The sequence below is a fragment of the Python bivittatus genome, unplaced genomic scaffold (assembly GCF_059951505.1).
Source record: "Python bivittatus isolate LINGU-HERP-01145 unplaced genomic scaffold, Pbiv_v1 ctg000240_np1212, whole genome shotgun sequence".
NCBI classification, from domain to species: Eukaryota; Metazoa; Chordata; class Lepidosauria; order Squamata; family Pythonidae; genus Python; species Python bivittatus.
Window position 1 is genome coordinate 986,124 of NW_028277051.1, and position 21,264 is coordinate 1,007,387.

Genomic DNA, 21,264 nt, shown 5'->3' on the forward strand with positions numbered 1-21,264 from the left:
GTGTGGGAAATGTATTGCAGGAAGGTCTGCCATGGGGTGGGGGGGGGGAGAAGCCTTTCTTCCAGGAAAAGGGGCAGGCCCACGGGCCTCTCTGGCATACACATTCACTCGTGCTCGCACACAGAAACAAGGCTGAAATAATAAATCAGGACTTGTTTCTCTCTATAATTTGGTGTTAGATCAGGCATCCTGTTAAGGCAACGCAGACGGACACATCAAGAAAATTCAGATAGCTTAGTTTCGCTCTAAGGAGATAGCGTGAAAGCGCTAGAAACGACTCTAACACTCTTTGAGGGAAACGGTGGTGCTAAGGGGGCGCGCGGGGGGTCTGACGTGGAAGGGCAGCGAAGCCGGGAAGCCTTTCTCGGGGTCCCGACAGCCCAGAACTACATGCCTAAATCAAAGGACAGACTTCTAGTTTCTCCATTTATGAAAACTGCTTAAGAGTCGCTAGCCAACTAGGACATCACTTTAATATTGGTCAATGTGCCATTTTTATTATCACTTCAAAGTTTTCTTGTCTGATAGCTTTAGTGTTTAACCCATGCTTGTTAAGGAGAGCTGGAGGAGCAACTGCTTAAGGCTTCAGTTGATGCCATTCTCCCCGGGGGGCTCCGGGAACGGGAGGGAGGGGAGGGGAGGGGGGAGGGGCTCACCCCCACAGTGCTAACTCAGACCCACGCTACCAGGCAACATTCACACAGAAATATTACATGTCCGAGTTTACAGTGATTGCTTTAGCCAGTGTACGGAGAAAGAATTCTAAAAGGCAGCTGTAGGTTTTGTCTCCTTCTTTTTAAATTCCAAACTTGACCGTGATCATTGCGAGTCCGCCGTCTGTCCTTTTGGGAGGGGGAAGGCTGCGCAGACAAGGAGAGCACGCTGACTTGGCATAAGCTAGCAGGGAGCAAGTGGGACTTGAGCCCCAACGGGCAGAACGGCTGCACAACTGAACCGCAGTGGTGCAAAGATTCCCCAACTCGGACCAGCTCACGCTCTGCCCCTCTGAGGAAAGCTGGAGGACGCAGAGCAGCCCATCCACCGAGCGAGCCGTGTCTCAGGACAGCCGAGGCACGGGGAGGGAGTGCCCGCGTGCCCGCATGCTTCCCCAGCACTCGTGGGCCCTGGCCAGGGATGCGGCTTCCCAGCGGGGATCCCCTTTGCCAGGGCTGCCAGCGGACGACCACCAGCGGAGGAATCAGCTCCTATTTATGCTCTGGACGGACTCCTCTCCTGAGCAGATCAGCAGGGTCCAGCCCCCAGGGCAAAAGGCCTGTGGCGGCGCAAGATTCCCAGAGGGGCCGGAGCAGGCGCGCCTCTGCTTCCTACCCGTCACCCCAACTCTCGCCTCCCAAACTGCCTGGGAAGAGAAGCGAGGGTCGTAATGCAGCCCCACTTAGAAGGCCTCTGCTGCAACTCATGGGGAACTGCCTTCCTCTCTTTGGGCCCCCTGCCACTGGGCGGGGACCAGGGGTCCCCAGGGCATTTCTTGAGCCCAGCCCTCCTGGCAAGAGGAAGCAGAACGGGTGAGAGGCGCCTGTAGCTCCAGAGGCCAGGGGCGCCTTTGGTCCCGGTCGGTCTGCTGTGGGGGGGGAGGGAGGGAGGGGCGCCCGGGGGGGGCGTTCTGCGTTTGATACAGGCTGGCAGAGGGGAGGTCCGAGGGGGAACCGCACAGAACTTAGGGAGGCCTAGAAAATCTCTAGTGTCAGCAGTTTGCGATAATGATCACAGAAGTTTGCAAGTTAAAAAAAGATAAATAGAAAACAGCCACGCGCCTGGCTTCTTAATTCCAATTCAAACTACCCCTATGATCACTGCCTTCTCTGAGTGAAGTCACCTTGCTGCCGCCGCCGCCGCCACTGCCGCCTCATCTATACCCCGGGTGCTGAAGGTGAAGGCTCCGGCTCTCCGTGGGCTCGCGCACTCGGTTCCCGGGAGGGCGGGCGGCTTTGCTCAGCACGGCCCCACCCTGCTCTCGGAGGCAGGAGCGGTGGAAGTCCCCACTTAAGTACTCCATCGTCTGCATCACGCCACCCTGGCCGGGGGCACCTGCCCCGGCTCGGCAGTGGGGCGCGGCCGTGCACTCCAGGGCAGCTGCCCCCATTGTCTGCAATCCTCCTCCTCCTCCTCCTCCTCCGCCCCCGCCCCCGTGGAAAGGCAGGGGCAGGTCCTGCGAGCCTGAGCTGTCGCTGTTGGGCGTCGGCAGAATGTTGTTCCAGAGGGGCTGGAAATAATGCCCGTTGGTGAAGGGCACCGGGCCCGGCAAGCCGTTGATGGGAGGCGAGGGGGTGGGCTTCTCCAGGGGAGGCTTCCCTCCGAATGGCTGGGCCAGGCACAACTCCAGGGCGTAGCCCGGCCCTTTGCCAGCAAAGCTCTGCCCGGGGAGCTCTCGGCTCGGGGGCTTCCCCATGGGCCCGGCGGGGCCGATGGCCTCGCCACACATCTGCTGCAGGTGGGCGAGCTGGTGCTGATTCCAGGCTGCTACCTGCTTCATTTCGCTTTGGTACGCAGGAGGACCTCGGTTCACACTCCCCAGGGGAACCCCCATGGCGGCAGCGGAGGGTGGGACGGGGGTGGCGTGCTCGCCAGGGTTCACCACGCAGGAAGGCAGGGGCGTGGGGACGTTGTGAGCGGATACCCTGGTGCTCGCGCTGATCAGGAGGTTGCGGCTGATGGGGCTGGGGTTGGCAATCTGTCCCTCGCACACTGAGGTAGCGCTGGCGCCCGTGCGGGCCTGGCAGAACTGGTGGATCTGGTGCACGATGCTGCTCAGGTCCGGGGGCGGGTTCTGCTGCAGGGTCGCAGCCATGGACAGCGGGATCGTTGAGGTAGAGACGGTCACATTCGGGGGGGCGTCGGCGTCTGCAATCTTCCTGCCCCCGTGCATGCCTGCGAGTGGCGGGGGTTGAGGCTGCTGCGGCAGCAAGTGGTTGGCGGGGCGCTGCAGCTGCTGCAGGGCGGGGTGGGCTGTGTTCTGCGCGTGCTGCTGCAGGGCGGGGGGGACCCCCCGAGGGTGCAGCTGCTGCAGGGCTAGTGCCTGGGGGTGGCCTAAAGTGCTGGGTGCCGCGTAGGGGGCCGAGGGGGGATTCATCGTGGCTTCCGGCAGCAGGCGCGTCCGCTTCCCGTCAAAGTCCTTGATGACCCCTTTGGCCGGGGACCGAACTATGGCCAGGAGGCCTGTTTTCACAGCAGCCTGCGACGGCGGGTAAGGGCTGTACCTCTGCCCGGAAGTGTCCAGCCCGTTCACAGTACGGCGAATGTGTTTCCGCTGAGGGACCTTGATGCTGTTGGGGAAAATTTTGATCGTCAGAGGATGGTTGGCTACCTTCTTAGCATACGCGTCCAACTCTGCTGGAGTAGGGTGCTGTGCGGCTCTCATTTTCTGTGTAGTGTCCCCTGGTTGGGGAAGGGAGGAGGAGGAGGAGGCGGAAGAGAAAGTCAGAGAGACAGAGGGATGGAGAGAGAGAGAGAGAGAAACAGAGAGAGAAACAGAGAGAAAAACAGAGAGAGAGAAGCCATCAACACCGACTGAGCAAGTCAGCGTTGTCTCTTCAGAACGTCAGAACCGCGCGGGGCTGGGCTGAGCTTGAGAGAGGTGGGTGCTGGGGACGCTCGCCAAGCACAGGGGCCCAGCAGGGGTGTCCACAGGGTATGGCGAGGGGGAAAAAAAAAAGACAGCCACAACAGTGCAATTGAAGCGCCACCCGCTTTTCAGGTGCGCCCGTGGAGTCCTGCTCACCCCCTCGCGAGGTTTTGACCATACCCTTCTGGCACCGCTGGGGCACAGGCCCCCTCCTCAGCGACCATGCTGAGCTTTGCATACCCTGAAGTGGCTACATCCAAACCCCCAAGTTGCTTGAATGAGTTTAGTCCTCTCTTTCTTCGAACACTGTGGAAACGAGCTGGCTGTTAATGCAGCGCGTGGGCCTGAGAAACGGGGTTGCTTCACACGCTGCGGAACGGATCCCTTTCCTGGGCCCTCGCCCTGGACTGAGCGAGGCCTCCCAAGTCGAAAGGAGCGTTCGCTTCTTCCAGATTTCCAGAGGCACTATTACTGATGTGACAGAAAGATCTGCTTGGGGACAACTCCCCCATGCCCTGCTGAAATAAATGGAAGAGTTCCCCTCCTCGGTCCTGTCATCCAGGACAACATAGGTAGCCAATTTTTACTCTCTGCCCTAGGGGGTCCTACAAAAAGTATTCTGTGGAGCTCCCTGTGGGGCAAGAGGCCTTCTCTAAATTGGGAAGCTGCAGCACAGGGAGCCCAGATCCACCGTTCAGCTTTGCAGAAGTCCCAGCAACATCCGTGGTTGCATTATGAACCTGGAGCTCGGCCCAACAGAATACAATGAAAATCAGCTCCTGCTGGACTTTCTCAGCCACCCCTGAAGTTCCTGCCCCGAATCTGGACTTAATGCTCAGCTGCCGGGGGGGGGGGGGAGAAGCAGAGGGTGCAGGGCGGCCTCCCTCACCAGCAGACAAGGTGGCGCTGGAGCTGCATCAGGAGTAACTGAATATTCTGGTCACCGCTGAATCAGATATAAAGGGGAGATAAAATTACTCATCTCAGCAGAGCTGACTGGAAAGGAAATGGGGCCAGAACAGGGAAGCACGCCTCGATGCAGCGGGCAGCCTCTTGTATTGGTGGCCTCCCGGGACTTTGATGGTCAGAGAAGTCCTAACCTCTCCCTGAGCCTCTGTTGCCGACATGGGCCGGGTTGGCAAGGCAAATGAAACTGCTGGGTGCTGAATGTACCAGGAAGGAATAAGCACGTCTTCCTTGCCCACCCTCCTCCTTTCAGATTTAGCCACCAGCGTGTACCCCAAAAAAAAAAGGATTGGAGAAAGTTGTCAATGATGTCAGAACCACGGAGAGTCTCTGGAGGGAAAATATTGAAGCCACTTTCCTGGATGTTCTGCTCATAAGCTGGGAGGGCATCTCCATCAGTCTCGGCAACTGAGGAACAGACATTGCTCAGAGGAAAGGAAGGTCCCTGGTTTCTGTCCCACCATCACCAGGTAATCGATAAGTGGGAATACCTAGATTGGTGGCTTGGAGCACAAGGTCCACCTCCCAGTTCAATCCTCGACAGCATCTTCAGAGCTGCGAGAGACCTGCTAGCCCAAACAGTCCTGAGCTAAGTGGATCTACAAACTGACTCCATGGACCAGATCTTCCTAGGTCCCTGTGATCGTTCTCTGTGGATCAAGGCCAATTCCCTGAAGTGCGCCTGGGACCTGTTGGAGTGCTGGTTCTGCCCTCAACAGTCCTCAGAGAGTGGTTTACTTCCTCCCCCCATTTCCCTCCCGTTGGGTATCTTGTCAAAATCCAGACAGAAACTCACATTTCTGAAGCCCAGCGTTCATCTGCGGGTAAGAAAGCAGCTGGAAGGAGAGGTCGCCTGGTCCTGGCAGGCAGGCCAGCATGGCAGGCAGCTGTTAACACATGGGGTCCTGGGTCCTCTGCGCACTGCAAGGAAACACAGGTGTCAGGTTAGACTCTGTCCCACGAGGTTCTTCAGGACAACCCCAAGGGCTCTTCACAAGCAGCAGCCAGAAAGCCCAAGGTCAAAGAAGGGCATTATCTGAAAGATTTAGTTTGGAGCTACCTGCTTTTTACACATCCGGTTAATTAGAATCAAGCCAATACAGAGAGCACCAAAAGCACGAAACGAGGGGCCCAACCTAGTTGGAAATCAAGCATGGCTACTGCTGATGCTTAGGAAAAAAGAGATTTCTGCTGACAGATATTTGTCTGCCTGTTTGGTATAGAAGCTGACTTCTTAGCAGGATTTGCTTTTGTTAAATGTCACCATCTTTGTAGACAGAGAATTCCTGATACAGGGGAAAAAAAAAAAAAGATTCTGAGTTAAGCCAGCAGTGTTCAGCATAGAGACTCCAGTACATCCTCTCAGGTCAATCCCAGGTAGAGTAGGAGCCAAACGCCAAATAGCAAGAGCCCCTTGACCTTGCAACACATTTCTTCGTACAAAAACACGGAACAGTGGCTCACAAAAGCTTTGGCCTTTTAATCAAATGTGTTAGTCTGAAAAGGTGCAACCGGACTCCTTCTGATTTTTGGCCTCCAGAGAATTTCTTTTTATAGTAAGAATGGCTAAGTTCGCACAAATTGTTTGCTTAGCTCTGGCTGAACATGCAGTGTGAAACCAGCCATTTGTGATGTGTAAACAATGGTTTATGTTCATGTGAACCCTCGACTTAAATACACAAACACAGTCTCTGTTCACTGCAGACCTGCACCAAATATGATCCTCATGTCTTCAGTCAAAAGTATCTGTTCCCAGGTCCCAAACTGGCTGGCAAAGGGAGGGGGGGGGCAGGTCACATTGGGGAAAAAGGCCTGAGCATACAACCTTCTGCCTTGATAAAATAAACAGGCACATTTGAAATTCTGACATTACCTGGCGAGGAGTTATTAAAGCTGACTTGGCCCACAGAATAAGCTGGAGAAACTGGCGGTCTCCGTGCCCCCTAAAACCCAGCCTCCCAATTCTCTGAAGTTTCCACCAAATGTGAGTGACTGAGAGCTCCCACGGAGAACGACGTGTTCCTCCACGTGGCACGAACCAGCGGTGCCATCAGGCTGCAGTATTTTCAGTCTTTATAATGGCTTCTCGAGGGAATGCAGAGTCTGGCCTGGCTAACTGGTATTCCAGGTGAAAGCCACAACCGCTGCCATGCCTACTTCTGCCTTCCTGGTGGCCCGAGAAGATATGCACGCACCTGCCTCTAGCCACCATTCCTAATCACCCCAAAGCAGTTCCTACTCACCACAGAGAACCGAGGGGGCAGCTGCCTGAAAACCTGCTGCTGTCCAGCCCAACCTATTAAGTTTTGCCACCACAAACTGCCAAGTGGATCTTACCAGGCCCAACGTAAGGTTTTGGAGTTGTCCTTTAAACCCTCATGTGACCTATGAGAGGAGCGCCTCCCCCATTACAAGCCCATCTGGTTGTTTGAGCAACAGGAGAAGCCCTTTGCAGATGTTGCCAGAGGCCCGTCTTGGCACAGCTTCCAGCTCCAAACGCTCTCTCTTGGGGGCTGGGTTTGGCCCCGCACTTGCAGGGCTCGATCACGCTGCTTGCCATTTTGTTTATTAAAGGTACTACTACTGCACATGCTGTACGTGAAATCACAGCTGCCAGTTCTTTAGCTGGCGCTGGCCTTCATTCACATCCAGTTCTTCCCAAGAACCTCGGATGCTGAAAGCCGTGTTTCTCAACCGTGGCCACTTGAAGAGGTGTGGACTTCAACTCCCAGAATTCCCCAGCCAGCAAAGAATTCTAGGATTTGAAGTCCGTACCTCTTCAAGTGGCCACGGTTGAGAGACACTGTCGTAACGTATCGGCGTAGTGTATGTGCGGATCCAAGCAATGTGGCCTTTTGTAGCTGGCAGATGAAAATTTTGCTTTTGTATATTATTGTTATTATTAAACTTTTATGCCAGCCAACTCTCAACCACTATAGATATAGCCATCCATCAGGGGAACTCTGGGCAGCAAACAAAGATAAAACCGAATTCACAAACAGTGAAAAAAAAGTAAACTAAACGAAGAGATGAGAGTTGCCCGCACCATAAGCTCCGGCGCCCGAGTCGGGGCCAGAGCTGTCTGGGGCCAGCTAGCTAGTGTTTACCAAGTCAAAGCGTCTGAAGGACGGCCATAACTTCCCTCCGGACATGCCGAGAAGCAGACTTGCTGCGGGCGCACACGTCCTGCGCTTCCTCGGCCAGGGAGGCAAACGTTGTGTGTCACTCCTGCTTCTATCCACAAAGGACCTCATCTTACAGCTACAGTTAAACTGAAAATCTGAGAAAGACCACCGCTAACAAAGACCGTGACTGAACTATGGCAAGTGCTGCTGCGACGGGCAAGGAGCCAGCCACACCAGCGTTCAGGCGGTACGACTGCCCCAAAAGTAAACACGAAGAGGATCTGAAGACTGCAGCTGATCCCGAGTGGAACTGAAGCCTGCAGCGGGACGCAGGTGTGCCGCCACTGAACGGGAGTCCCGGCTGCCCTGGGGGCTCTGGCGGGCATCCTATGCGACCTGAAGCCCAGCAGGCGCGAGTCGGCTCGCTGCTGTTATTGCTTTCCTGTAGTTTGCTTGCCCTGAATGGTGTTTGAGTTCGGATGTTTTAGCTATAAGCTTGCAATTTGACCTGCGCTTTTTCGTTAGCGGCCCTTTTTGCTAGAAAGGCGCACCACGCCACCGCCGGCTGGGCTAGACTGAAACACTTCGACGGGCAGCGCCGCTGAGCGATGGAACCAGTGACCTAGGCGGGTGGTCCTCATAAAAGGCAGGAGAGCCTGCTGAGGTCTGAGAGGGCGCTGTCCTCCTCCAGAGATCGCTCTGCCAGTCCAGCCGCGAAAACTAAGCATACTAAGCATACTATGACACACACACACACACACGTACACACCCCAGTGATGAAATGAATTTCTGCAACCGGCTCTACAAAACAAATGATTTCATTGGGGTTAGGCTGGGTGAAGAACAGACAGACCACTTACTTTTCATAATTACAAGTTAATCTATGTATCAAACAAAACAATGAGATAACTTTCCAACTTCATAAATAAAACCGTTTCACTGAAGAGAAGCAAAAAATAACCCCAGGCAACTGCTTTAAAACCCACTTGGTTAAGGGGCAGCTGAGCTTGCTTCCTCGTGCGTCATTCCAGAAATCTGGGTTGGGGAGGGGGGGAGGGCGTTTCTTTGCCTTAAACTGGCTTCTCCTAAGCCGCTGGGGCTTGCAAAACACAGGCAGGCAGGAAGCTGCTGCTCTGGGCTGTCTCTGCCCACCTTCAGGACCATGCAACGGCCCGGCCTGAAGCCTAAAAGTCCTTTGGGTTGTTGTTTTTTTAACTCTCTGCCTTCCGTGGAGTCCGTGGGGTTCTCTGAGCTTGGCTGTTTTCTTGCGAATGTAACATCTTCAGTGCTAGAATGGAATGGGGTTTGCTCTGTTTATATAGGGTGGCATGCCCTGCCAGTTTTGGTGGGGGTGTGCTCAGAGAACCCCAAGGGCTCCACCATTCAACCCTGAGCTACACATATTCCCTTCTACTGGTACTCTGCCTTCCTTTTGCCCTTCTTTTCAAAGGAGGACTCTGGAAAGAGCTACCTCCGCTAAGCTTTACTTCTCCTTCTAGGGATTATCCGAACCAAGCTATCCCAGGGAGAGGGAGGAGGAAAGGCCACTCCAGGACTTTGGCTGAAAGACCAGCCCCTTGGGGTCCCTTCCCTTCCCTACTAGTCATGAGAAGTTTACTAAGAAGGAATGTATTTCCCCCCTCACCAAATCATGTGAGGGGGGCCGGGGGGGGCCAACCTTGGCTGGCAGGCATATGAGTACATTTTTTCCAGCTAACCATAGCTATGGGGGGGGGGGGAGTCACAGAGGCAAGGCTCAGAAGGGAGCCGTGAGCAAAAAAAGAAAGAAAGTTGAAAACCCCTACACTAGAGCACCCCTGACCCTGTTTGAAGACCTCCACTGAAGAACCGTGCGCGTCATGCGGCAGCCTGTTCCACTCTCGAACAGCCTGTCCGGGCAGGAAATTCCTCCCGATGTCCAACCTGAGCCTCCTTCCTGGCAGTTTTTACCCCCTGGTTCTGTTCCTGCCTCTTGGGGGGAACAGAGCGTAGGTCCATCCTCTCCTCCGTATGACAACCCCTCTCTTCCTCCTCCCAATTTCTCAATTTTGGGGCTAATTTCGACCCCAAGTCTGAAGGAGGGGCTACCTTATCACCAACTTTTTCAAGCTGGGGGGGGGAAAGCTTTCAATACATAAGACCCTGGGCGACCCTGCCTTGCATCCTTGCCCTGTGCATGTATTCACCCCATTAGCTTCCAAGGAGTTCATGCCCCCCCACCCCCTTTATTCAGTCTGGGAGCCCTTGAGGTTATTTCAAGGTAGACCTCAAGAAACAGGCCAAGCTCCTCAGCATCAGAGTTACGCTTGTGATGCAGAAGGAAGGAGGTGCCCGGTGCCTGGTCAGGGCTAAAATAATGAAGCCGTCCAAATGGAAACCTTGCTTGCTTTCTCTCTCCAAGATGGCATTCAGTGCAGCAAAAGGCAGAATTAGCAGTTCCTCAGGCTGCATCTCAGCAGGTGCTTTGAGGGAGAAGCATCTCATGTCTCCGGTTGGAGAATAGTCAGGCCCTCTAGTTAGCAGGCCAGCAAATGACTCCCCCATCCCAACTGTTGAGTCCTGGCATTTAATTCTCAAGTTATGAACATAATTCTGCCCATTTCAATGCAACTTCCCAACTGAGCATCTCAAGGACCTTTCTGAAAATGAGTCTGTGTTCTACTTTGGAGAGGAAAGCAGAGTGTGAGACGAAGAGAGGGAGGACCTACAAGGAAGGAGGTTCAGGCTAGACGTCAGGAGGGATTCCTTGACGGTGTGTGCTGTCAGCAGCGGGACAGGCTGCCATGCGAAGCAGCAAGTTCTCTTTCACAGCGGATCGTCAAACAGCGGCTGACAGAAATGCTCTAGTGCAGCAGTTCTCTCAGGATTCTTAAAAATGAGGCCTCCAAGGAACTGTGGTTTATGTGTTATGTCTATCAATAATGACTGTATTAGAAATTAAAACTCAGAAATTTGAGCAGAGGGGTGGGTTAGATGGCCTGTACAGGACCTTCCAACTCTATGATTCTACGATGCTGAAGATAAGAATGAAGCTGAAGGGGCTGATCCCAATTTTTAAGCCAGGTTGACGGGACAGTGCAGGTGGCCAACCTCCTGACGTTTTGTTCTTTAGTCTCAAGAAACAGCAGCGGCGTCTCTTCTGCTTCTCTTAGAAAAGAGGCCAGGAGGGAAACAAGAGGGAGCTCTTCCCTTCCTGCAAACCGCTGGAAATCATCTTCGGCCTTGGTGGGTTATGCCAGAAAAATTACGAGAGCAGCTGTGGCATAACACGATCCAAAGACAGGAGCCCACCAGGCTGCATAACCGCAAACGCAGCTGTTTACAAGTTGGCACAAAGGGTTGGGGAAATTGTGGGCTTGTGCTGAATTGCCACAATACAGCATGCCGTGCTGCACCAGAGACCCCGTTCTGCCTCTGGCCCATTACAGGAAGGCAACAGATGGAAGGTCCAGGCAGACGCAGCCTCTCGATGGAGAACTGAATCACCTGCAAGGTATTGCTGTCCAGCTACTAACCCATCAAATGCTGTAAATGCCAGGGTGGGAAAGGGGGGTGCACCTCTGGATACTGCAAATGAACAATCTTTGGATGCAGGCAATACACAGGAATGAAGAACAACATGCTGGAGACAATAACGCCAGCTCTCCTAGAGTCTCTTAGGCAGGAGGGCTGACAGACAGAAAGCTCTCAGAGTGATGGAGGAGGGTGGCTGATGAAATTAACTGTCTCGCATATTCAGCCATTTTGTGTCAGCCCAATTGCCTTGCCAGAACAGAGCCTCTTCATGCAGAAACTGCTTTCCAATCCACAGACTCTCAGAAAAAAAGCACACTAATGGGGATGAAACATTCAAGCAGGCTAGGCAGGCGCTGCGCAATGCTCTCTTGCTATGTGCCTCTTGCCTCTGGTGAGTAGCTGCGCTTTCCAGGCAAGCAGCCGAGCGAAAAATTCTATTGGGTGCTTCTGGGCACAAAATGCCCTTCCTGACCCTTGGGACAGAGACATCACTGAAGTGTAGAGACTCGAAAGAATAGCAAATACACTCCTTTCCTTACCTGAAAATACACGCTGCTCCGAAACCTGGAGGGAGAAGTGAGAAAAGTGGCCCAGCAGCTGAAAGGGGACTTATTTATTTATAAATTGTATTTATAAGCCGCTCGTCTCATTACAACTCTGGGCAGCACGCAAATTAAAACAACATTCAATATAGTCAAAAACAAAATTAGGCAACCCCCGAGAACTAAAATACAAATGCGCTGACAAAATCTTCCCCACCTCCGGTGCCTGGGGGAAAAGCCAGGTTTGCAAGGGGCACGGAAGGGTCCCTCCCTGGGAGAGGCAGAGAGGCGCTTAAAGGCCTTCTCTGCTCCCTCCTACCAACGGAGAGCGCTGCAGCCCTCCAGAGTTGGGGCTCAGTTGGGCCCTACGCTAATTCCCTTAGCTGTGGCCCCTCAAGCACCTTGAGACTGTAGCCCTGCCTGAATTCCGGCAGGGTGATTCTCAGCCACAGAATAGCACAATAAATATAGGAATATAGAACAAGGGAATTGAAATGCTTCCTTTCCACCCTTAAAAACCGCTCCATCCACCCGCGACTGGCCCAAAACATCCAGCCCTGATGCTTCTGATGCTACTGTGTTACAGGAAAGCCTCCTGTGGCCCTCCAACTGATGGGAAGTTTGTGCGATGACCCCCACGCCAAACAGCATGGCTCACGTTTGCTGCTGCACAATAAAACACAGCCGGAAAAGGCAACAGAAAGGTCTTAATAGAAGCATCAGGGGTTCCGACGGGTCTGGCCAGAACGCCGGCAACGTTCTGCTTCGGAGGCGAGTCTGACCTCAGAAGGGCCAATCCTGCCTGTAAAACTGAGCTGTAAGCCAGGCCGCCTTCAGGAAACTCAAGAAGCACCTTCCTTTTAGCAAGAACCCGCCAGATGCACTGAGCTGCTGCTAGGGTGTGCTCTGATATCTAGATAGGGATTACAAGCTGGCACAAAATCCCCTGAATATCGAGTGGACTATAAATACTTCAACAAGAATGTCAGGAACGCCGTCTGAAAACTTCATATATGTCCACTGGCTCCCTACGTTATGTCCTAAGGATACCGAGAAGCCCCAGAAAAGAGATCTCGGCACCACGCAGAAGGGGCTTCATCACAGTCAGCTCTGAGACTGCCAGAAACTGTTTGTTTGCCTGGGGTCAAAAGACCCGGGGATGGCCACAAACAAGCAGGGATCCCGGCGCAAGCCACGGCTAAAAGTGTGCGTGGAGGGCACCTTCAGAAAGAGCAGGTAATCCCTGTATTCCTCAGTTAGTTAAGGACCCCAAACATAGCAGGAGCTATCATCGCAGAGGAACAGGAAGATGGCCTTGAAGAAAGTACGTGGCAGCTGTTACGAAAACATGAACTCAGCCTGGGAAGGCAGGAAGAGTGAGAAAGAAACTCAAGCTGGCCCACTTTCATTCTGTTACGAGGGAAGGGAAAACACTCTCAGGCTTTCCAAATTCTGTCATTGTGGCCTATATTAATAAAGTAGAGTTCTAGTATTTCTTGCGGAGTGTGTTTCTGGACCTGGCCTACCTTGAAGGGCTGACAATCATACAAACAAGGCTCTGGAGGAAAAGGCATGGCACCAGTCCTTTTTGTCTCTCTGCTTGCCCCCCACCCTGACAGTGGGGCCTACGAGCCACTCTAAGGCAAGAGCTGCACAGTGGAAGAGCCCCAGCTCCCTGCCTGGGGAGGAAAACGGGGGGTCCGGCCTCTTCCCTTTCCCTGCATGAACCAGCGCTCTCGGCTTGAGAGAGGCAGGACCTTCTGAGCAAATGATGAACCGCCTTAATTAGTATTTGCCAAAGTGCCTGAAAATCTCCCTTCACTGCCCTTGACACTACTCAGCCCAGCTGAGTTGCTGCTGGATCACGGTTTCTAGGCCACTGCCCTTCTCCAGCAAGCAAGTGCGGGAGAGACCACTTCTAGGCCAACCTGCGCAGTTGTTCTGCTCTCAGGCTGCAGAGGCGTCCAGCTGGTGCAAAGGGACGCCCTCCAGAAGTTTAAAATATTAAGGCTTGGAGCAGGGACGGAAAATGCCGGCAAACAACCTACCCCTGCCCCCCCGCCCCCTTTAGTCCGACCTCACCTTGAAGACTGTGTCCAGGTATCAGACTTCAAGGATTCAGGGAAACTGGAACAGGATCTGAGCAGGCCCAGGAAAGTCAACCCTAGAAGAGAAACTGAAGGAGTGGAGGCTCCTAAAGCTTGAGAAAAGACGGCTGAGGGGGAGGACAGCCCCCTCCAAAGACGGGGAAGGATTTCACTCAGGAGGAGGCAGGACCTGTCCTCTCTCGTCCCGGTTTCAGCTACCGGGAGGCAGATTCCGACGGAATGTCAGGAAAAGCTTCCAAAGAGGAATTGCCGTTGGCTGGGGGAGCCTGCGAGCCAGGGGGGTGGAGCCCCCTTCCCTGGAGGGGTTCAAGCAGAGGCTTCAAGGTGGAGTCTGCCCTGAGCAAGGGGTGGGATCTGACGGCCTATTTACATATTCAACAGTTCTATACTGGCCTAATTTCTCACAATTCAAGGCAGTTTACATAACGATAAAGTACAATCAAATACAATAAAAATTACAAAAAGCAACCCAACTCCGCTGTCCTTCAAAACACACACATTCACACAAGGAAACAAAACCCCCCCCACCAAACACCCACCGCGACAGGAAAGTCTTCACAGCTTTTGAAATGCAAGAATGTTGGGGATTCCTTCACTCCATAATATGGGGGCAACTGCTAAAACGGCCTGCCCTCAGCCCCCTACCTCTCATAACTTCCCACGGGATGGGGACCCTCCGTAGCACACGCGATGAGCTACTCTACCCAGGTGAGATGGTCCTGCAAGCACGCAGACGCCGAATCGTGTAGGGCTTTACAGCTAAAGCCAGCAGCTTAAACAGGGCGCAAAAATGTCTTTAAGGGCAGTCCTATATAGGGCACGTCAGAATAGCAAGGGGCTCCTTCACCTGCTAGGATTCTAGGCTGTCTTACTCAAAGCATATTCCCCTGACAAACACGTGTTTATGTAAGAACCACCTTGGAGATACATAATGAAGATTGACATGTACTTCCTGTCTTTTCTCCAAGGAACTCATGGTGCTGTACACATTCTACTTTCTCACATCCCCCAGTACTCTGATGGCAACCCAACAATGCCAGTTAAAATCCAGGCCACCTGGGCATTCTAGGAGACTTTGCTCCATGACTCAGTCTCCCCAGGCTAACTTTGCACTCTGCTGGTTCTCCATGTTCAAGCGTTGCAAATCAGTTCCTCCAAATTACTGGCTTACAAAAGAAGGCACAAACTTACTGGCTGCTGGTAAAGGACAGTTCCCCCTCAGCTTCACCCACTGTGTATCCCTCCTTAGGCGCAGCGAAGTCACAGCCTCTAAAATTCCTTGCTGGTGTGGAACAAAGCAGCAGAGAAATAATGGAACGATTACGAGGCCTTTCATTGTGCAATTCAATGTGCAAAAAAAAAAAAAAAAGTTCAATGCAGAAGACCAGGTTCTCTACTCCCATCCTGCCCAAACAGGCATCTGAACAAATAAAACCTGACTTTAATTGCCTGTCAAATAAATGCAGCGGACACTTTAATTTTCTTTCAGTAGCAGCTGTAACGTATTCATAAATCAGAGAACTGAAACGCTTCATACTGAATGACAAGTTTAAAAGGGGGGGGGGACAATGAACTGGAGAGAACAAGGGCAGTGCTAAAGGGAGCAACATTTCTTACATTTTTATGAATATCATAAATCACTTAGATACAGAAAACGAGAGCGCTCTTACCCCTTCAGCAATCGTGTTGGCAGGTCATGTTCCCCAAAAACACTGAGGAAGAGACAAGCCCGATGAAGAGCTACCACCGAGCAGACAGGATTATGAGCAAAAGGCAGATCTCTCCCTTCTCAAATGCCAGGTGAGAGCACAAAGGCTCACCTGTCCCCTTCTGCTCTGCCTCTTTAGCACTACTTAATGCTGTAGAGTGGTGGTTCCCAACCTTGGCAGCTTTCAGAGGTGTGGACTTCAACTCCCAGAATTCCCCAGCCAGCAAGGCTGGCTGGGGAATTCTGGGAGTTGAAGTCCACACCTCTGAATTGTCGAGGTTGAGAAACACTGCTGTAGAGGTTCCTGTAATAGCATGCTTTCCACAGAGAGGAGACCTGCATCCAGAAGACTAAAAATGGAAGCTTCACTAAGACCGCGGTTACATTTAAAACTCCCAAGCAGAGATATGAGCATACAGGGTGCCTATTTAGATTTTTCACATGGGTGGGGTTACTTGTTTGGACTTACGAGGCTGTCCAAAACCTTTGGAAAATCAGCCTTGCAGAGAATCCCACAGGACTTGCTGACCCACATACATTCTGGCTAGCTTTTTTCATTAATCGCAGCTTCCAAATTATGGGAAGTAACTGATCCACTTTATTCAACATCACTCTGATCCCATCACTGAGTCCCTTGTCAGTTCTGGGTTTGGCTTTCTAAGGAGGATTCAGAGACACTGGAACAGGTTCAGAAAAGACAAAAGGGATGGTCAAAGGAGGAAATGAAGTCCCACGGAGAAGTCCCTTGAGAAAATGGAGTGACACCACCCTTCAAAGATCCAAGTGAATGTTGCAAAGAAGACCGAGACTTGTTTTCTGTCATTCCAGCCAGAACCGCCTTCCTTGTAATTTTAACCCACTGGCTCCAGTCTTGCTTTCTGAAGAAACAGAAAAAAGTCTATCTCTCTTCTTCCTTCAGATATCCGAGGACTGCTATTGTATCTCCTGTCAGTCATCTCTTCTGCAGACCAAACATCCCAGATCCTTTAACTGTCCTTCAAAGGGCTTCTCCATCTTGGTAGTCTTCTCTGAACTCGCTTCTCTTTCCTTTTTGGACTGGGGAGCCCATAACTGCACACAGGACCCCAAATGGGGCCTGACCAGGGCAAAAGAGACAATACCTTTCCACGATCTGGAATCTGTACTCCCATTATTGCACCCCAAGAAACTCATTTCAGCAGCTGCATCGCACTGCTTGCTCATGCTGAACTTGTGTTTGACAAGGACACCCAGAACCTTTTCATATGCACTACAGCCAGGCCAGGTCTTCCCAGTTATATATTTGTGCCTACACAGATGCAGAGCTTGACACTTCTCCTCGCTAAGTTCCATCCCGTGAATTTCAGTCCATTGCTCAAGCTGGCCTTTTTGAATCTCCTGCTTCATCTAAAGTATTAACCAATCCTCCCAGCTCTGTGTCATCCGCTAACTTGAGTAGGGTCTTCTTCAAGTCATTGATAAAAATGGCAAGCAGCTCTGAGCCCAGGACAGAGCTCTGGGGCACCCTTCTCAATACTTCCCTCCAAACCGCAGCAAAGCCGTTCACAAGCACCTTTTGGGTGTGGTTGTTCAGCCAACTATGAGTCCATCTAACAACAGAACCATCCAGCCTAAATTCAACCATTCTATGCACGAGATGCTTTAATCTGGATGCTTACAATGAGCAGGAGATTGGATTCCACGGCCTAAATCAGAGGTCTCAAACCCAACTCATGAGGGCCGCAGGAGGGCTAATTCCACAGTCCGAGGGCCACAACACTAAAGCCTTTTCATGCATTGATACAAAGATCTCTTGTGAGTCAAAAATGAAGAGAGTGAAGCATATCATGTCATGCCACAAACCCCATACTTAAAACATTACTCTGAAACAGAGCTGTGTTTTGCCATTTTGCCTTGGCTACCTAGGCTGAGTTGCTCCTGACACCAGAGTTGGGTGTACAGTAAATGGCACGGGGAACAGCTGCAAGCAGCAAAACCACTGACTGCAGAAGAGAGCCCAGGGCCTCCTCACCCCCAGCTCCTACCAAAGGTGGGCCCCGGCTGTCTCCCTGGACTGGGCTTGTAGAGCAACGTGAGGCTTCCCTTCCACCTGAGTCACCTAGGAGGGACAGGGAGCGTTGCCAGCTGTTGAAGTAGGCCTTGGGCAGCTGCTGCTGGAAGCAAGCAGGAACTTGGCAGGGAGAAGATCGGGGCATTTGATGTGAGTCTAGGTGGGCGTCCACCCTTTGGGCTGACCTCCCTGGATGCGGAGCCACTTTGCAGAATTTGGCCAAGCCCAGCAATCTGCACAGTTGTTCTCTCACTGTGAGCATTACGCTTTGTACTGCTGTGGGCCACCAGTGAACTTGCACCCCTGTCTCTGTCAGCCTGGTTTGCTCTCACCTCACTAGAGGAAGGGACAATGCCCTCTTGCCAGAGGATAGATGCAGGCCCCACAGGGCTTCCTCTTTCCTATATATCATTGCAGGCCACAGAAAATGACTTGGAGACCCACGTGTGGTCTGTGAATTTGAGGAAATTTCCGTCTCCATGACTCTGCTACCTATTAAAACCAAGGTCACACCCAGACTTTTCCTTGCTACTGGCAGCCCAGAAAGATAGCCATTCACAAGTCTCCCCAAAACTTCTTTACAATTCCTGTCCTAATTAAATTCTGCCCTGAAAACAACTGGAGGCTGAAGTCCCAAGAAGATGGTCACATGACCCTTTGTAGGGGATGCACTTCCACAAAATGGTCCCATCCATTCTCTTCAGTGCAGGGGCAGGTTTTATCCCACAGCAGGGATATAAATTACTGTGCAGCTTATGCCTTTGTTGGGAGTCAAGCTGTTCTTCACATTAATCACCAGGCCACCAGCATAAGAACTGCTTAGAAGGCAAAGCCCACCTCGAGGTGGCATGCAATGAAAACCCAAGGACTCCAGACCCCATGAAGCCAAAAGGGAGAATAGCTTAGGATGGCAGGAAAGCGCCTTGGAAAAAACAGCCAACTTTTCACAGTCTGTGGATCCTGGGGGTGCGGGGGGGGGGGAGCAATAAACTCCCAAATAGCAAGGAGGGAAACCTCCAGCTGTGACCTGTATGACCTCCCTCCGTCCCACCAGACCATTTTTTCTGTGATGAAATGAAAGCTGGGAAAAAGGAAAACAGCACACGAGATAAACAGCTTAGAAAGGGACCTCCAGGCTACAACATACGATCACACTGTTGGAGGGAATCCAACAGGTCTCTTCCAGGACTGACCCTCTGCTCTGAAATCCAGAACCCATCTGCCTGCCCGAAGACCTCCAAGGAGGGAGCCCCCACCCCAGCTTCAGATAATTAGACTCCTGCAACTCAAAGCCCACAGAGGTAGATCTGCTCTGCACTTGCGCTCTCTTTGGTGTGAGCAAGACCTCTGAGCGTCAGAGAGCATAAAGGGCATCCCCCCGAAGCCCCCCTGACCTGGCAAACTTTTCTTTATATATTGGAAATATTGATGAATTGCTCTTCAGCAGTTTGAGGTAAAAGAAAAACAAGTATCTCCAAACGATACAACTAGAAGCAGAGCCTTCTTTTAGACTTCGTTTTTTAAATCTGGTTTCTTCTAACTCTCCTCAAAGGACTTTTTGACAGGAAATCTGCAGGACTTTTTGGACTGTTCTCCCTTTGAAAATTCATAAACATTATAGAGCTGAAAAGCTTATATTTAGCAATTACCAAGCCCTTATGGAATTATATAAGGAGCAGACTGCCATCTTTGTTGACAAGTATAGCTGCAATTAATCAGGGATGTTCTCATCACATAATTCAACTACTACTATCCTTCCAAAAATTGCAAATTTTTAATATGTTATAACCATTCTTTCAAGAAAAATCACAGCGGTGAGAAATCAGGTTGAAAGGAGAGGACCTTTAACATTCAAGACTACGAAAGACTGAAACCCCTGTGAAGAAGGAATGGCTTGCTTGAGTATCTTCCCAGCAAGTCCTTCCAAAAACAGCCAGATATGCCCCAGTTCTCTTCATGAGTGCGTGCAGTTAAGAAATTCCACGCAGAATAGAAAAGACCTGCAGTCTCCTTTTCTTCTGTTTGCAAATACAGGTAGTCCTCGACTTACGACCACAATTGGGATCAGAACTTCAGTTGCTAAGTGATGCGGTCGTTAAGTGAGCCGTGCCCAATTTTATGCTTTTTTGCCATGGTCATTAAGCAAATCCAGCTTCCCCCACTGACTTTGCTTGTTGGAGCCCCTCGGGAAAGTCACAAATAGCAATCACATGACCCTGGGACACTGCAACCATTATAAATACATGCCGGTTGACAAGCGCCCAAATTTTGATCATGTGACAAGTCACTTTTTCAGCGCCGTCGTAACTTCAAATGGTTGTTAAACAAATGGTCGTAAGTTGACTACTACCTGTATCCTGGAATGGGGCCCCAAGGAATATCAAGCAAGAGTTTCAGTCTCTGCTAGCATGAGGTACCTAATCTCCAAAACCAGAGAATTACTGCATAAACACAGTTCAACAAGGACGACTCTTGAACAGCAGTGCCACAAGAGCCTGTAGCTGAATCCTGCAAAAACCTGCTCAAGAATACAAGAGGAGGCCGGGGGCTGGCAGGGATCCATCCACCCAACACTCAGGGTTTCCCAGTTGAAATCAGATGCATTCTGAAAACTCAGAAGCAAGGCAGATGTCCCTTGTTGCTCTCTGGTTGAAGAGGTGACCTGCAACCGTCATCAAGACTATTAACAGCTGACAATTTACTCCTCCATTGGTGGCCATCTATATCACGGATGCCAGCAAATTCCAGAGTACTGATGCCCTGTATAAACAAGAACTTCCATCAGTTGGTTTGGAGACTCCTCAAATTGAACTCTAACAGCTTCTAGCACTGTGATGGATCTTTAAAAAGCTCCATCTTTAAAAAGCTCCATCTTTAAAAAGCTCTTTAAAAAACATTCACCTTGTTTCTCTTTATTTAGACTGCATTTCCCAGAGCATTATAAAGCAAATGCTTTCCTCCCCCCCACCCCCCCAAACCACATACTTTCTGGGCATTTTCCTACTTGAGAATGCTCCCTCCTAGCCATACATTAGAAAAGAGATGACAAGATGTAAAGATTCCCACGTGTCTTCCAGACTATCAAAATATGCCCTTATATTAGATTGTTAAGAGTCATCCTCCTGCTCCTTTTTATCTATGTACTTTTATGATGCAAGAGTTTTAGTTTGCTGGCTTTCTACATTGCCCAGAGCACCAATTAGGCAGAGGGAATGGTTCATAAATTTATTAAATAAAATAACCCCCTGTATTTAGCATTAATCAATTATTTCCCTTCCTTCTTCCAAGTCAAAGCAAATCCATTAAGTTCCTGCTGAGCAGATCCAGGCAACTAATTCTGAGCAGCAACATTTCCTTCCTTGTTTGAACGGCAATTTGGTCAGCTAGGCTGACTTTAAATACGAATGCCTGGCACCATGTTGATGCCAATGAGACAAAAACCTGGGAAAGTGATGCCTTAGTGCTGAAGTTGCAGCTGTAATCAAGCTAGTGCCCTGGAAGTTTATTGGGAGGAAAAGGGGAGGGAGGAATTAAATGGCTGATAAGTGGCAACTCACGCAGCACTAGCAATTTGGAGAAGTGTGCCTGGAGGCAGAAGTTGAACCACCCCCCAACCCCCACCCCTGCTTTCAGCAGACTGACTTGCATTATTGCATAAGCAGGATG

General features: G+C 51.3%; 1 protein-coding gene across 3 annotated transcripts in view; it reads right to left on the minus strand.

The window, feature by feature from the left end:
• Positions 1–254: 254 nt before the first annotated feature.
• FAM222B (family with sequence similarity 222 member B) overlaps positions 255–21,264 on the minus strand; it is a 31,063-nt gene continuing 10,053 nt past the window's right edge. Inside the window, exons 1-3 of one of the 3 annotated variants that reach the window (XM_088138694.1) lie at positions 13,815–14,356; positions 5,346–5,470; positions 255–3,396 (exon numbers count right to left, since the gene is read on the minus strand). In XM_088138694.1, the coding sequence (XP_087994820.1) occupies positions 1,868–3,396; positions 5,346–5,427 (1,611 nt within the window). In that variant the 5' untranslated portion in view covers positions 5,428–5,470; positions 13,815–14,356 and the 3' untranslated portion in view covers positions 255–1,867. Of the gene's footprint in view, positions 3,397–5,345; positions 5,471–13,814; positions 14,357–21,264 lie in introns of those variants that run through there. The other 2 variants (XM_088138693.1, XM_088138695.1) reach the window with 2 other exon arrangements.